General features: G+C 40.8%; 1 protein-coding gene across 1 annotated transcript in view; it reads left to right on the top strand.

Annotated features, from left to right (window-relative positions):
- Positions 1 to 17632, top strand: part of NCKAP5 (NCK associated protein 5) — a 466257-nt gene that overhangs the window by 174494 nt on the left and 274131 nt on the right. The window contains exon 4 of the mRNA XM_077830371.1: positions 8460 to 8593. Within this exon, the coding sequence (XP_077686497.1) occupies positions 8460 to 8593 (134 nt within the window). The remainder of the gene's footprint in view (positions 1 to 8459; positions 8594 to 17632) is intronic.

Here is a 17632-nt window from a genome sequence, read left to right as displayed (position 1 = left end):
TCTTCATTGGACAGTAGAGGAATGCTTGCAATCAGGAATCTTGGGCTCTATTCTTTGCTGTGGAAGGGGGAATGTGATTTGGTGATTAGTGGAAGCATAGCCACATATATGGACCCGACACAATCATTCTGTAAGGCAGTGTGGCTGAGTAGCCGAAACCTGGGTTATATTCTTTGCTTTGCCTGAAGTGATCTCGTGGAACCTATCAATTATCAAATCTGTAAAATGGAGGGAATGATACTTACTCGTCTACTACCTAATGAAGGGGTATGAGGCTTTGCTCAATAATAAAAGCTTTAAAGCGCACAGAATTATTGATACCAATCAGGAGGGAGGGGCTCAGACCACCAGGAAAGCTGGATTTCCAGACAGAAAACCTTGCACAAACATGGAAGCCAGAATTGAATCTATATTCAGAGCTTAATGTGGGGAATAAAGATGAGAAGATGAAGGTAAAGCTTTTTTACTGTCTCATTGGGGAGGGGGGAGTTGGGAAAAGGATGAGACGTAGCCAGCAAAACACTGGAACAGCTGTTGAGTGTTTTGATGAGTACTGTGACCCCAGATGGAATGAGACAGTAGAGAGAGACTGGATTTTTTTAACTCACTTCCAAGATGTAGAAGTAGGAATGTACTAACTTTACAGACCTGGGAATTCTGACATCCACATGCAACTTGGGAGACATTAAAGATTCCTTAATTAGAGACAGGAGCCTTTGTGGGAAATGTGATTCCAGCTTACAAGAGTGATTGTTGAGAGTAACAGATCTGACAGCAAAGGACTCCAAATAGCAAGGACAGCTAAACCATCCAAGCAAAGGATCAAAACAATAACAGCCACTGGTTGAAAACAAGTTTAGAGGCTCAAGCTAAAGCAACCCAGGAATCAGGAGAGAGACAGACCGATCATGAATGCAGATGACATGATTCAGTGTAAATACTGTTTCAGAGTAACAGCCGTGTTAGTCTGTAATCGCAAAAAGAAAAGGAGTACTTGTGGCACCTTAGAGACTAACCAATTTATTTGAGCATGAGCTTTCGTGAGCTACAGCTCACTTCATCGGATGCATACCGTGGAAACTGCAGCAGACTTTATATACACACAGAGAATATAAAACAATACCTCCTCCCACCCCACTGTCCTGCTGGTAATAGCTTATCTAAAGTGATCATCAAGTTGGGCCATTTCCAGCACAAATCCAGGTTTTCTCACCCTCCACCCCCCCCACACAAATTCACTCTCCTGCTGGTGATAGCCCATCCAAAGTGACAACTCTCCACACAATGTGCATGATAATCAAGTTGGGCCATTTCCTGCACAAATCCAGGTTCTCTCACCCCCTCACCCCCCTCCCAAAAACCACACACACAAACTCACTATCCTGCTGGCAATAGCTCATCCAAAGTGACCACTCTCCCTACAATGTGCATGATAATCAAGGTGGGCCATTTCCAGCACAAATCCAGGTTTTCTCACCCCCCTCCCACCCCCATACACACACAAACTCACTCTCCTGCTGGTAATAGCTCATCCAAACTGACCACTCTCCAAGTTTAAATCCAAGTTAAACCAGAACATCGGGGGGGGGGTAGGAAAAAACAAGGGGAAATAGGCTACCTTGCATAATGACTTAGCCACCCCCAGTCTCTATTTAAGCCTAAATTAATAGTATCCAATTTGCCAATGAATTCCAATTCAGCAGTTTCTCGCTGGAGTCTGGATTTGAAGTTTTTTTGTTCTAAGATAGCGACCTTCATGTCTGTGATTGCGTGACCAGAGAGATTGAAGTGTTCTCCGACTGGTTTATGAATGTTATAATTCTTGACATCTGATTTGTGTCCATTTATTCTTTTACGTAGAGACTGTCCAGTTTGACCAATGTAAATGGCAGAGGGGCATTGCTGGCACATGATGGCATATATCACATTGGTGGATGTGCAGGTGAACGAGCCTCTGATAGTGTGGCTGATGTTATTAGGCCCTGTGATGGTGTCCCCTGAATAGATATGTGGGCACAGTTGGCAACGGGCTTTGTTGCAAGGATAAGTTCCTGGGTTAGTGGTTCTGTTGTGTGGTATGTGGTTGTTGGTGAGTATTTGCTTCAGGTTGGGGGGCTGTCTGTAGGCAAGGACTGGGTTGTCTCCCAAGATTTGTGAGAGTGTTGGGTCATCCTTTAGGATAGGTTGTAGATCCTTAATAATGCGTTGGAGGGGTTTTAGTTGGGGGCTGAAGGTGACGGCTAGTGGCTATTTTCAAACTGGACAGTCTCTACGTAAAAGAATAAATGGACACAAATCAGATGTCAAGAATTATAACATTCATAAACCAGTCGGAGAACACTTCAATCTCTCTGGTCACGCAATCACAGACATGAAGGTCGCTATCTTAAAACAAAAAAACTTCAAATCCAGACTCCAGCGAGAAACTGCTGAATTGGAATTCATTTGCAAATTGGATACTATTAATTTAGGCTTAAATAGAGACTGGGAGTGGCTAAGTCATTATGCAAGGTAGCCTATTTCCTCTTGTTTTTTCCTACCCCCCCCCCCCCCAGATGTTCTGGTTTAACTTGGATTTAAACTTGGAGAGTGGTCAGTTTGGATGAGCTATTACCAGCAGGAGAGTGAGTTTGTGTGTGTATAGGGGTGGGAGGGGGGTGAGAAAACCTGGATTTGTGCTGGAAATGGCCCACCTTGATTATCATGCACATTGTAGGGAGAGTGGTCACTTTGGATGAGCTTTTGCCAGCAGGATAGTGAGTTTGTGTGTGTGGTTTTTGGGAGGGGGGTGAGGGGGTGAGAGAACCTGGATTTGTGCAGGAAATGGCCCAACTTGATTATCATGCACATTGTGTGGAGAATTGTCACTTTGGATGGGCTATCACCAGCAGGAGAGTGAATTTGTGTGTGGGGGGGTGGAGGGTGAGAAAACCTGGATTTGTGCTGGAAATGGCCCAACTTGATGATCACTTTAGATAAGCTATTACCAGCAGGACAGTGGGGTGGGAGGAGGTATTGTTTCATATTCTCTGTTTGTATATAAAGTCTGCTGCAGTTTCCATGGTATGCATCCGATGAAGTGAGCTGTAGCTCACGAAAGCTCATGCTCAAATAAATTGGTTAGTCTCTAAGGTGCCACAAGTACTCCTTTTCTTTTTGTAAATATTGTGGAAAGCAACACTGATGCAAAGCCAGCAGCCCGTACATGTACTCAGATAGAAAAGAAGCTGCTGGCTGTTGTCTTTGGAATGGAACAATTCTATCAGTTCACCCTTGGGCACGAGGTAGATGTACAGGCGGACCACCAGCCACTAGAAAGCAGCATGAACCACTCCTGAATACACCAAAGTGACACCAATGCATATTACTGGATCAGTGGTATGAGGTGAGGATAAGGTACTGCCCAGGAAAGTCATGACTGGTGGCAAATACAGTGATCAGGGCTACCTTCCGAAGTACAACCGAGATGGATCTGTGGAGCAGGTTGATAGACTACCGTCATATCTCTGAGGGGAGGCTCCAGGCAATGCAAAAACAGCACCCCCCAGGCTGGGATGCTACAGGGAGAAAAACATTCATACTGAAGAGCTGGGCAGATCTCAAGGAGGAGATCCCACAGGAGGTTGCCCTATGTTACCAGATCAGAGATGAGCTGTGTGCACAAGATGGGGATTTTGTTTAAAAGGAACTGAGCAGTAATCTGAACAGATTTAAAAATTGACATCATGAGATGGATACACACTTCACACCTGGGGATAGAAGTGTGCATGATATGAACCAGGGAGTGTACCTGCTTGTAGCCCCCCTTTCCTTCCTGGGTTGCTCAGGAGCAGGCAACACTCACCTGTGTGCCTGGGTGCCTGATGTTCAGTGGCCCCTCTAGTAAAGGGTGTATACATGTGTGACGAGGTGGGGCTGTTCTTAATGTTTCCTCTGAATAGTGTGGGGGTGCCTCAGTTTCCCCTATGCAGTTCTTAAGTATCTAGGGGGTGGGATAAGAGTGTATGGTCATTGCAGAGCCCTAGAGGGCAGGTGTGTGCAGGGGTCTGGACATAAGGAATGGCTGACATCCTGTTTCCTGGCAACTGATGGCCTGGGCCCTTCCCCCCTGCAAGGTGAGAGCTGAAGGGTTGGAGAACAAAGGAATCAGGTGACCTCCTGGCCCAGGGAAAGGGACAAAGCCCAGAGGAGGCGGGGCTGGAGGGAGTTTCAGTTTGGGGTTGGCTGGGACATGGAGTGAAGTGCAGACATGGTTGTCTGGCTCACTGCCCCCCCAAAATGGACCCAGCTGAGGGGTCCTGTTCTCTGCACTGCAAGCTCTGTTTTAGACCATGTTCCTGTCGTCTAATAAACCTCTGTTTTACTGGCTGGCTGAGAGTCACGTCTGACTGTGAAGTTGGGATGCAGGACCCTCTGGCTTCCCCAGGAGCCACGCCTGGACTGACTCGCTGTGGGAAGCGCACAGAGGGGCAGAGGATGCTGAATGCTCTGAGGTCAGACCCAGGAAGGTGGAAGCTGTGTGAGCTGTGTGTCCTGAAGACAGGCTGCTCACAGGAAGGCAACTGCCCCAGAGTCCTGACTGGCTTCATGGGGAGCAGTTCCAGAGCATCGCCTGGGGACTCTGTGACAACATGTAGGGTAGGCATAAATGCCCAGTTGAGAGTGACATGGAACAGGGCGAGGGGAGAAAAGAGTGCAGGGATCAACCACAGAAGGAGACTCTACTGCATCACGAAATCTGAATCTGACCCTGGAAAAAGGCTGGATTACAGATCTATTCACTGTTAGTAGCAGGAAATACATGGTTACATTAAGTTACTACTCCATTTTCTGGGAGAAGGACTGTATGGAGGACACTCAGGCAAGAACTGTGATCTGGAAACTGATGGTGCATTTGGTAAGATATGGCATACCCAACATGCTATACTTAGACAATAAGCCACAGTACTCTGCATCAGAATTAGAATGATTCAGCATCAAATTGGAATTTTAACACAAGATATCTTCCTCTGGGTAACCAAAAAGCAATGGGAAGGCAGAGTCAGTAGTAAAGTTAGCCAAGAGACTGAACAGACTGACTTAACAGACAGAAATTGCTGACAATGTTGGACCATCGCGATACACCCTTTTAGGGACTAGGTATAAGCCTAGCACAGGGACTGATGGGTATGGGGCCAGAGAACCAAGACTGCTTCCCGTGAGGGGTAGTCTGTTGCAGCAGACTGTGGAGACATACAAAGGAATAATGGACAAGACACAGATGCAGTTAGGAGAATGCCACGATAAGCTTACAACTTGCTCCTACAGTGGAGTAAAGACCCGAGTCCACTGTACAGAGGTGATCAGGTCCGACTCCAACCTTCAAATAGCCACACAAAGCAATTGCAAAAGCAGCAGTGCAAATTGCAGTGGGTCACAGGTCACGTGATGTGGCTATGTACTCAGGACAGCAGTGAAGACAAAACCGAAGACCCACTGCAGAGTAGCAGCAGATAGCTGGTTCACCCAGACAAACAGGGCCAAGGTCAAGACCAGAAAGACTCAGAAAGGGCCTCAGCTGTCCTGATGTAGAAGTCAGAAGAAACAAGGTATATGGACAACACAGGGACAACAGGATGCCACCCATCAGAATGAAGGCAGCAATGGAGAGGAAGCAAGTCCCACACCAACAGTGATAACACAAACAAGAAGTGGGAGACTTATTAGAGGAATAGCACACCAGGACTACGGTTGGTGGCAAAGGCCATGTCTCTGTGGTGAGCTATATACTAGTCACCTCTGGCCCCACCAAGTCAGCAAATGCTTGAACATGATACACAATAAAATTGTTAAAAGGAAAGATGCTGCTTGGAACTTGGAGGGAGGAGCACAGATTTCAGGGGGGAAGAGTTTGGAGAAGGGACCAGATAGTCAGTAGGTGTACACACGGCTGGAATTCTAGCTGCAGTTGCAGTATTTCTGTAAATAGTTTTCCTAATAAAGAACCAGTTTAATTTTAGAAACATGGAATTCTTTTATGTTACAGTATTACTCTGCATGCAATACATGAAATGCACCCCGTTCTGCTGGAGTTAACTCCCTTAACTTTGCCTGAACCATGTGCTTGCTTGGGTTGAATGTGCTTGCCTTGTACGGGCATGACAGTTCAGCTCTTCACCCAATAATTTCTCCTTTTCTCTGGATGAGCCCCCACTGGGTATTTGGGTCTTAAGCATGCAGATTAAGCAGCCAGACATTTCTCTTTCATTTCATTTTCACAGCTGCCTTCTGGCTCCTGGAGTTGCCTCTCTTAAGCCCCCCATATGGCAAGGGATCTACATCTATAATTCAAGCTATCGTCAAAAGAATTCAGCATTGGCCAAGCTCTTCTCCTATTGAAATCATTGGACATTTCCCCATTGACTTCAACAAGAACAGTTAGGCAAATACCGAGCACTTTTGAAAATCCCACTCAATATTTTTAAGCATGAATTACTCCTCCATGTTCTCCTATATTCAGGATTCTTGTAGTGTGAGGTGCTGAGCACCTTCTACCAGATGTTGGGCACTCTTAACTCCCAATGGAGTCAGATGAGAGTATGGTGCCATTCAGCATCTTGGAGAATTGGGGTCTGTGGCAGAATATTAATTGGATAATTTAATTAGAACAATAATTTATTTTCCAATAATTTATTTCCTATTTTGAAAATTTCCATCTTTGAGATACTAGGTATAGCTAGCTAGACAGAAGTTCTGTATTCTCTCTACAATTCCCCATATTTTCCCACAAGTATATAGATATTTCATTTAATTCCTTGCCAGCCTTCCTTTGTGGCATCTGCTTATTTATCACTGTCTTTAAGATCCCTTATCCACTTGGTAATGCTCATATTTTTGGTCCCTTGGTTATTGCTATTATAAATTATTATCCAGTAAGATTTATAGCTGTGAGACTTGTATAAATAATCTCCTCTGTTTAATGACTTAACAGTAAGAAACCTTTGTTATTTTGTAACGAAACCATATGTATAATTTCTTGATACATTTTTTGCAGGTATGTCAAAAAAATTAGGTCAGTAGCAGACCTACATCAAAATCTTTGACAGGCCACAAATTGCACCACATCATGTTTACAGTGATTTTCAAAATATATAAATGGTGTACGTAATGTAATTTTATGATGCTTTAGCCTTTTCATAGTCAACTGATGCCTGAGCTCTTTCTCTGTCTAGTAGAACATTGATCAGTTGTTCAGTTTCTTATTGACCTGTTTGATGCTGTCTCATTTAGATGCTTGTAGTATAATCAAATACAATTAGAATTTAATTTCTGTGTTTGTAGGATCTCATGGATAGCGTATGTATTTTATTGTTCAAACAGTGGGTTTTGAAGCTGCTGCTTTTTTTTTTTTTTTTTTTTTTTTTTTTTGCAAGTCATGTGTAACCTTTTGTTTGAAATAGGCTTTTGAATTCACTAATTTTTGGAGCTGAGGTTAAGAGGCTAATAAGAATTAGCATAAAGAAAAGGAGTACTTGTGGCACCTGTAGCTCACGAAAGCTCATGCTCAAATAAATTGGTTAGTCTCTAAGGTGCCACAAGTCCCCCTTTTCTTTTTGTGAATACAGACTAACACGGCTGTTACTCTGAAACAAGAATTAGCGTGTCATAATTGACATGTACAGTATGCTGGAGGTGCTCTGTTTTTAGTCTGTGTTTCCAAAACTCTTTACCTAAATATGTCTTTATAGGGGAGGGTGTTCTTATTAAATTTCTGAAACCTCTCTCTCTTTCTTTTTGGCTGGGTACCTGGATTTTTAAAGCTAGATTCTTATTATTGTATTTTATAAAAATAAAATAAACTTTACTGCGTTGATGTAAAGGTGAGGGCTTCAAATGGAGGAGGAGGAGAGAGACTTTTAATTTTAAAGGCCTGTTTTGTTGATTTCAATGAGTCTGTGAGCCAAAGTAGAGCAGCTCAGATAGGGATACTTTACAGCAGTCTTATACAGATTTGTGACCCTACCAAATCCTAAAATCTGCTGTCTCTATAGTAATTTGCATTAACAAACTGAACACACAGAACAAGTGGAAAAATTAGACATTTTTTTCTTTTATCCTTTTGTGTGTGTATGTGCATTCAGTGTAGGATATTGGATGTGGAACAGTGGAAAAGTAAAAGTTCTTATTGCTTGGGAAGTTTAACACACAAGTAGGAACTTAGAAATCATATTATAGGGAATATCCCTTTACTAGAAGGGGAATGGACTAGATAACTTACTGTGTTAGGTCTTTTCCATCTCTAATTTATATTATTCTAATTGTCGTATTGATTTGATTACATATCAGAATCAAACACACTTGACATTTTTCTTATGGCATTTCATAAGTTTTGCTATCTTTATCTTCAAAAGGAAGCACCTTTATTTTTCAAATGTGGACACATACAACTAATATATAGCCTCTGGTGATATATTTTTCAGCGCGAGAAGCTGATACATGAGTTGGAGGAAGAAAGACATTTGAGACTTGAGAGTGAAAAAAGATTACGGGAGGTGACATTGGAGTCGGAGCGTAGCAGAGCTCAAATGCGTGGATTGCAGGAGCAGTTTTCGAGGTACGCTGTGTTTGTAAACTTTATTCACAATATAGAAAGAATGCTTTGATACAAAAGTGCCTGAAACCCTCTGGCAGCATGGTCAGCATGAAAGGAGGAAAACCTCTCATATAATTAATTGGGAAAACCCATTATGCTTCTGGGTAAATGATTTATACAGCCTATAGAATTTAAGAGGATTATACCTTGTTGTAGAATTCCATAGGATGGTGTAAACAAAATCTGTGGAAATGCAATTACTATCTGTTATATTTCCCTACTATTTTTCTGGAAGATCACAGGGCTTCACATTTCTCAAGAAATGCATGCCATGGCCAAATCAAGGTTACATTTTCTTTATTCTTCGATATGATGAAAAAACACTGTGCCTTCATCACCAATTGAAAATAATGCTTTTTAAATAATTTAATAAAATGTTCTACTTGTTTATGATCCATTGTCAAATATATAATATCCTAAAGGGTGCAGGCTATTTTCCTGTTTCAGCATGCTTTAGGACTGTTTCTGCATTGACTTTAATGGAATATGGTGCTTGGGTAGGAGTCCACCCATATGGATGTCATTACAGGATTGGGTCCTTAAGTTATTTCCATAGTCAAATACTTAAATGAAATGGCTGAGACATGGAATAGAGTGCTGTATGGTTTTTGTAATGCACAATGACATCTTTTACTGCAATTCTGAGTGGCTTCTATTCACATGGAGAAGAGCAAGCAGAATCAGAACTGAAAACGGAGTTTCACATTGTATGGTGTCCAATGAGACAGTGTCTGAGTATTAACTGTTTCTCTCGCAAAGTTCCATTTTGTTCATACAATAAAAGTGAGCGGTCCTTTTGTTTAGCACCTAGCAGAATGGAGTCTCGGTCCATGACTGAGGCAATACAAATAAATAATACAATTATAGATGGCCAATATTTTGGAAATGCTCGGAAAATAAATTTCTGTTTTTGTCAAAAATTGACGACAACTTTTCATGAAAAACATTGAAAACACGTCTCACCTTTTTTGAGGTTCCAGCATGATGTTCTCTTTAGATGAGTCCCATTGAATGATTCACAATAACTCAAATCCATCCACTGAACGTAGTTGGTTGGGATATTTTTTTCCTGTTACATTTTAATCATTTTAGTTTCTGGAAAAAGTGCTTAAGCTCCTGATTATAAAACAATAATTTTGTTAAATTTAAATCTTCCTGAATTATTTAAACTGATGCAGTACTGCTAGCTTGTTTTGTGTCTTTTTGCTATAAATTTGTAACTGGATGTTGTGACTGAAATTTTCCAGTGTTTCATGCACAGATCTCTTTACCATTCCTGTGAAAATATTTGACTAAATCTCCAATAGCTCAACAAAATGACTACCTTTGCTGTCAATGAAAATCCATGTTTGTGTGGCAAATTAATCCATTTCTTTCCTTTCCATTTCTTTTCACAATGTCCTCTTCATCACAGTGTAGCTGTCTTAAAACTGATTTAGTTAAACTGGTGCAAACCTTTGTCTGGACACATTTATATTGGTTTAAAAGTGGTTAAATTTGCTTTGCACGTATTCATTTTCCAATGCAAGCTAAACCAATATAAACCTGTATTAAACTGTTTTAAGAGCATCAACACATAGTCTTGTACCAGTTTAACTAAAACACACCTTTTGTTAAACTAGTGTGAATTTGGGTGAAATCCCTTGCCCCGTTTTAGTCAACAGCAAAACTCCCACTGATTTCATTGGCCAGGATTTTATCACTTGTATGTAGACCAGCTCTTTGGAAGACAGCACTACACTGTTTTAAACTCCATTTCCATTTGGAATGTCACCTTTGTAACTATGAGGGCTAAAAACTTCCCTCTTTTTTAGTGAAAGTTTTCTTGCTGCAGAAGATTATGGTGCTCACAGGTTATGGTACTCACATCATATAGATTTATCTCTGGACAAGTGAATTTTTCAGCCCCATGTTAAGAAATAAGAAGACTGATGCTGGTAAAATCCTGTGCCCCAAGGCAGTCGTATAGTTGAGAGGAAACTCAGGTAAATGGAGATTATCTACTTCTCATTTGAGGAATATGAAGTTTAGTTTAGGTTAGTTTACCCATTTCTTTTTCTCCTAACTATGCTACTGTTCCACAGTGATACTGTGTCAGCTGAGGAACTGAAGGAAAGGAAAAAAAATTACACTGGACCAAAAAAGAGTGTGTAGTGATGGGGGCAGAAGGTGAAGGGGAAAAGGAAAGCACTTTTATCAGTACATACATGCGAACTGGGAAAGGATTTTCTGCACCCAAATCTTCTGGCTTTCAAAAGAGAACAGAAAATCTGAGAGAAAAGCAGGTAGCACATCATAGCTTTGCAAGTCTGCATATCTCTGTTACTGAGTCAGTGTATACATTCGTGCATATGCACTCCATGCAATACAGTAACTTAAACAGAGATTTGGAGCAGGTGCTCAATCTGTCTTTCTCCCTCTCATAAAAATATTTTCTCCTCATCTTTAGAAGAATGAAACATGACACTGTAAACTGACCTTTTGTAATCAGCGTCAAAAAGCTGTGCTCATATCTTAAATTATGTGAAAACTTTAACCTGCCTTATAAGCATTCAATTTTGAGTGCACAGTCCTCTGTGCATGACTCCAGAAGCAGGCTTTCTTTTGTATTGATTAAGTCCTAACACCTACTCAGTCAGCAATATTTCTGGCTGAGATGCCCCCGCAAATCAAAGTCCTCCTTTTTAACATCTGTAAAAATCTAGACCCTTAAAATGATACAGTGGCTACAGTTTTAATGTAAATGTTTGACAGTTACTGTGGAAGAAGGAAAAGATCTTTAACAAAACGTATGTTCTGTACCTGGATTATATAGTGTACTGTGCAGATAGGAGCAATTTTACTATTAGATGTAGTATGTGTTTAAAGTATTCAGAGTGCTGCAGAAAAACACTTTAGTCTTAAATCCAAAATCTTTACATTGGAGTCGTGTACAATGATTCTTGTGTTGTTTTACAAAGCATAACATACTGTACTCTCACCTTCAACTCCATTGAAGTCTGTTGCTTGTTCGTAACAATTAAATTCCACGAGACTTTATTGGCATGATTGACCATACAAGTGTTACTAGAGTGCATAAAAGAGACTGAGCCTTCAGGTATCTATCAGAGTTGGGTAATATCCATCCAGGATATGGGTAAACGTGTTTAGGATTTATTTCCTGTTTCAGCAATGGCCATTCCTGATCCACTGGCAGATTGCTACATCGTGTGAAGCCATCTCTGCTGTCTTTCCTTTCTTCCAGAGTTAGATACAGTTTTCATTACTCCTTTTTGCTTAAATGACTTTTCTGATTACTTACAATTTGAGATTCTTTCATGTATTTCCTTGTATTTTGGACATTGGAGTAGAAAGTGCAGTCTCTTCTTGGCTGCTCTGAGCTTGGACTGTGCTTTATGTCTGATAGTTTCATCAACTTCTTGTAGCAATATGTGCAGTGATCCCAAGAAAAATCAAAACAGTAGGTGTGATTTATAATATCATTCCAGAAGATACATTAAGTAGTATACAGAATATAAATTGATCGCACTGTCTTCTCTACATCATCATCATTGTACCAAATGTTGCTTGAGTGCATGCAGTACGTAGGAATCCATGCTGGGATTAAATGTTGAAGCAGTAATAGAAGTAGATCTGTCTTAAGTTATTTTGATTACTATGTAATCTACAGAAAACAAGTTTAATAAAACACACAATTGTATAGTGAATCTGTTAAGAGTAATTGAAGCTGCAAGAATCAGTTCTTTAAAATTACTTTATTTACATTGCACAACATATTTCACCTTAAGATGGCCTTGGTTACAGATGTCTACATCTGTTGCTGCAAAACTGACGCTGACTTTTAAGAACACATGCTGCTGGAAAAGTAGGAAGTTTATCCAGGTTGGGGCTCTAGGAATCTGACAAATTAGATGTCTTATAATTCTCATTGCATTGTTTCAGTATTCCCCTCACGCTAATATTGACGATAGGGTTATATCTGTCACTTCTAACTGGTGGAACATGACCATGACAAATCCAATAACACTTTGCATAAGATGACAGTATGTCTCTCTAGTGGGTACAAACATGTATTCTTTAGCTTGCTCCTGGTGTTTTTGATTCCTCCTGCTGTATTCTATTTGGTGATGTTGGTGATGTGTTGTCAGAAGATCAGACCAGAATTGATAACTAATTGCCTACCACTGGGGATAAAGGGATATTTTGCATTTAATCACGTCAAACTGACCTAGAGATTGCAACCTGCTTACTCCCCAGAGAAGCTTTATTGCAGTGCACAACAATCCACTATGGCACAGACTGAATCTTGGGTAGAATGGCTTAGAGATTTATAAGCCTTGGGACACCTGTATAGCCTAAAGTGGTGGGGTCATTTTGTCTAATGTCCATTTAACACCAGTCAGACTATTAATCTTATTTCTAAACCATCTTTGGATGTTAAAATGTAGATACATTCTCCTGCTCATGGAGAAGAGGTTGTAAATTTGCTTCCCTTTCTCCATTTATCATTAATCTGAGGTTAGAATCTCGTGGTCAACAGATTACCAAATAGCTAAAACTGCTTTAAGTATACATCTCTGATGGAACCATATGAACATAATAACGATAAGGGGAAGGGCTTTTCCTCTGAGTTTAAGCCATCAGATTTCTGAGTTACTGCAATCTCCTCTCCTTCTGTATGTTTGAATGGAACCTCCATGGCTTCCTTGCATCTTTAGGAAGGAGCAGTACTATCATAAAGGAGTACTTGTAAAGGTTTTACCTTTTTCAAAACTAACATGATTAATCTGATCAAGTCAGTCAGTCTTCGAACCTTTTCTAGGATCAGGCACTCTTTGTGTCAGAACCATTTTTAGATTTAAGTTGCAAGCCTGCTAAGATGTTTTCTGTGTACTCAGCGATTTAGAATTCCTTCTCTTGAATTACTTAATGGAAAAATAAGATGTTTAGTAAAGTTCAAACATGCATGAAGTAAAATGAGCATAATGAAAAATCAGTAGCTATTTCATGAGCAATGGTCAAAACCTAAAAGGTGTTTTTTGCACTGCTGTAAATATCTTTCTAGGATATATAAACAGTCCAGAGACTCTGTAGGACCCTGCGTTGTAGCTCCATTACCATTTTAGTTCTCTGGAGTAACAATTCCAATAGATTTTTCTCTCTTCAACCACTGTGGAGACAAAGGGCACTTCCCCTGTTTAAGACTATCTAGATAATAAATATGACTCCTCCAAAGCTCAGACAATTTTCCCCCTTTGGAGAGGATGTGGCAGTTCTTGTTTTCAGAGGGTCCTAGCCTTTCCAGGCCAAATGGATCTGCAGGTTAATCCCATGGAACAGCAAGATTCTTTGGCTTGGTACTTAGAGACAGTTTGGTGAACATTCCTAAACCTCCAAATCCACAAAAAGGAAACAGAGGAAGGGAGAGGCCATGGTGACCAAACTGTCCTTTTGGGCCAGGATTGTTAAGAAGGTGGGTGGTGGGAAAAATTGGCATCATTACTTACTTCATTCTTTTCAACTGGGTTACTGGCTTAGTGGGTGGGGGAAACAGTAGATATAATACATTTTGATTTTACTCAGGCTTTTGACACAGCCTCACATGATATTCCCATAAGCAAACTAGGCAAATGTGGTCTAGATGAAATTACTATAAGGTGACTGCACAACTGCTTGAAAGACCATATTCAAGGAGTAGTTATTAATGGTTCACTGTGAAAGTGTGAGGACATATCTGGTGGAGTCCCAAAAGGGTCAGTTCTGGGTCTGATACTAGTCAATATTTTCATTTAATGACTTGGATAACAAAAAGGAGAGTACGCTTATAAAGTTTGCAGATGACACCAAGCTGGGAGGGGTTGCAAGCACTTTGGAGGAGAGGATTAGAATTCAAAATGAGCTTGACAAATTGGAGAATTGGTCTGAATTCAACAAGATGAAATTCAGTAAAGACAAGTGCAAAGTACTTAGGAAGGTAAAATCAAATGCACAACTACAAAATGAGGAATAACTGGCTAGTTAACAGTACTGCTGAAAAGGATCTGGGGGTTGTTGTGGATCACAAATTGAATATGAACCAACAATGTGATGCAGCTGTGAAAAAAGCTAATATCATTCTGGAGTGTATTCACAGGAGTCCCATATGTAAGACATGAGGGGTAATTATCCCACTCTATTCGGCACTGGTGAGGCCTCAGCTACAGTATTGTGTCCACTCTTTAGGAAAGATGTGGATAAAACAGAGACAGTCCAGAGCAGAGCAACAAAAAGGAAAAAAAGGTTAAAAAAACTGGGCATGTTTAGTCTTGAAAAAAGAAGACTGATGGGGAACCTAATAACAGTCTGCAAATATATTAAGGGCTGTTATAAGGAGGCTAGTGATCCATTGTTCTCCATATCCACTGAAGGTAGGAAAAGAAGTAACAGGTTTAATCTGCAGCAAGGGAGATTTAAGTTAGATATTAGGAAAAACTTTCTAACTATAACGGTAGTTAAACTCTGGATCACGCTTCCAACAGAGGTTGTGGAATCCCCATCACTGGAGGTTTTTAAAAACAGGTTGGACAAACACCTGTCAGGGATGGTCTAGGTTTACTTCGTGCTGCCGCAGTGCAAGGAGCTGGACTTGATGACTTCTCAAGGTCTCTTCCAGACTTACATTTCTATGACTCTATCATTTGGCTGGTTCAGGTGTAGGGGCTTCACCAGGCTCATTTGCAGATTATCTCTTCCTAGTGATAGAGCAAAAAAATCAGCTATGTCTGTCAGCAACCTCTCATATAATTGACAATATAACTTTGTTGACTCTACTGCAGACCCTAGTGGGGAGAGGGAGACAAAACTGCATGTATTCCTGCCTTTCAGAGAGATTTCAGATGGTGTCTGTTTATGATTTTTCCTTTCTCCCCAAGGGCTGTCTTTTGCACAGATCTTCAGGGACCCATCCTAACACCTTTTGTGTTCAACCTGCATGTGAGGTCCCTGTGGGAGGCAGCTTGTTGTAAGAATGGAGAGAACTTGTATCTGAAGCTGACCTTGAAACACGTATCCATGGTTGAGTTACCTCCAGATTTAATTACTTGGGGCTAAAACCACTTAGAAGCCACAGACCTGGTGCAGAATGCAATGGCCCTTTTACTTAGAAGTGCTGACTGAATGGTGCACATGGTGCTTGTGTGCTAAAGACTACACTGGCTTCTTCTTTGCTTCCAGCTACAGCCTGAAATGTTGATTTTGATCTTGAAAGCCCTAAATGTTTTGAGTGGTAACTACCTTAGAGACATTGGGGGCCAGCCGATGGGCAAAAGCTCATAGCACTTAATTTGGCTATTTGGGTCCTGGGGGCAGTGTTTTCAGTGAACGGTTGCAGAACCCACTTTTTCCATTGGTCTGACAGGAGTCAAGTTTCTGAGCTTCAGGGCACAGTGTGAAGCCCATCTGCTTATTGGGTCTTTGGCCTGAATGGGGGGTGGGTGTCTGTTTGCTTAGAGCTGACAGTGGAGACATGAGGTTTGTTTTAGTTTTAGTTACAGTGGTCAGTGGAACATAGTATTGTTCTTATTTATTTACGTACATGTGCACATGGACAATGTGACTGGCATATTTAAACAACACAACATAAGAACGGCCACACTGGTTCGGACCAGTGGTCCATCTAGCCCAGTATCCAACAGTGGCCAGTGTCAGATGTGTCAAAGAAAATGAACTGAATAGGAAAATTATTGAGTGATCCATCCCCTGTCATCCAGTCCCAGCTTCTGGAAGGCAGAGGATTAGGGACACCCAGAGTATGGGGTTGCTTCTCTGACCACCGTGGCTAATAGCCATTAATGGATCTATCCCCCATGAACTTATGTAATTCTTTGTTTCAGTTATACTTTTGACCTTCACAACATCCACTGGTGATGAGTTCCACAGATTGACTGTGCATTGTGTGAAGAAGTACTTCCTTATATTTGTTTGAAACCTGCTGCCTATTAAATAAATAAATAGATAAAAGTCAGGAGGAGGATGTGCGAATATGATTGGGCACCACCACTACTGTGACTTACCTAAATAAACAAAGGTGAAACTGAAATGGCAGATAGCATGTTAAGGAAGACCAAACAGGTTCTATTTTGAACAGCTCCATACCCTATCTCTTGGAGTCTTATCCGGCAGGACAGAGGAATTTTTTCTTAAGTAACTGTGGTCCAGACTCCTAGAAGGAAGTTCCCCAAGGATGAAATTTGATTTAACAGTATTATTTCTCTCAATTCATGTGCTAGTCTGGACCAGCCTTCTAGGCTCTGAGCTATATTCTAATAAGGAAAAAATAGAGAAAGATGGCCTCTTTATATCCGGCTTAAATTTATCAGTTTTTCCATTCCAGATGTGAATGTGGTTCGCATAAATTGTGTTTCTTTTGTAGTTCAGAAATAATTTCTTTGTATTAGAGAGTACTCATGCCTAAATACCTTAAATGTGGGTTTTCTTAAAAACCGGACTTTCTCTCCAGGGTCTTTTTTCTGTTATGGTGTAGGAGATTCATCGGCATTGGTGAAAAGAGAGATTGCATATTGTCATTATCAAAATATACCTCACTGTTGTCGCTGCTTAAAGTGACTATAGAATCAGTGTACACTCCAAAACAGTGTCAGAAGTTATTCAGTGAAGAGAGGTTATAACTGGCTACATTCGTATGACACCTGTTGGTTTATGTAACACTTGTAGAGAACACTGAATTGACTAGCCCCAGGCATTATTAAGGATGCATATCTTTCCTGAACACCTGTAAGTTGTTGAGGCACTAAAGCTGCAGTAATAGTCAAACCTGTCTCAATATCCTGACATACTTGTGAATAATGTGCATTGCTGTTCTGTTGAATCTCTTATTTGCTGTGAATACTTCTTTTAAGAGGTCCAGGAAATGAGTAATTTGTGTCTGCCATGGCAAAATCAGACTAATTTATTTATTCTGATGCTCACAGTTTTACTTTGTGTGTATGTATTGGCTATTTT

The sequence above is a fragment of the Eretmochelys imbricata genome, chromosome 11, assembly GCF_965152235.1.
Source record: "Eretmochelys imbricata isolate rEreImb1 chromosome 11, rEreImb1.hap1, whole genome shotgun sequence".
NCBI classification, from domain to species: Eukaryota; Metazoa; Chordata; order Testudines; family Cheloniidae; genus Eretmochelys; species Eretmochelys imbricata.
Note: the sequence above shows the minus strand (reverse complement) of the source record. Positions and strands in the feature narration are given on the sequence as shown.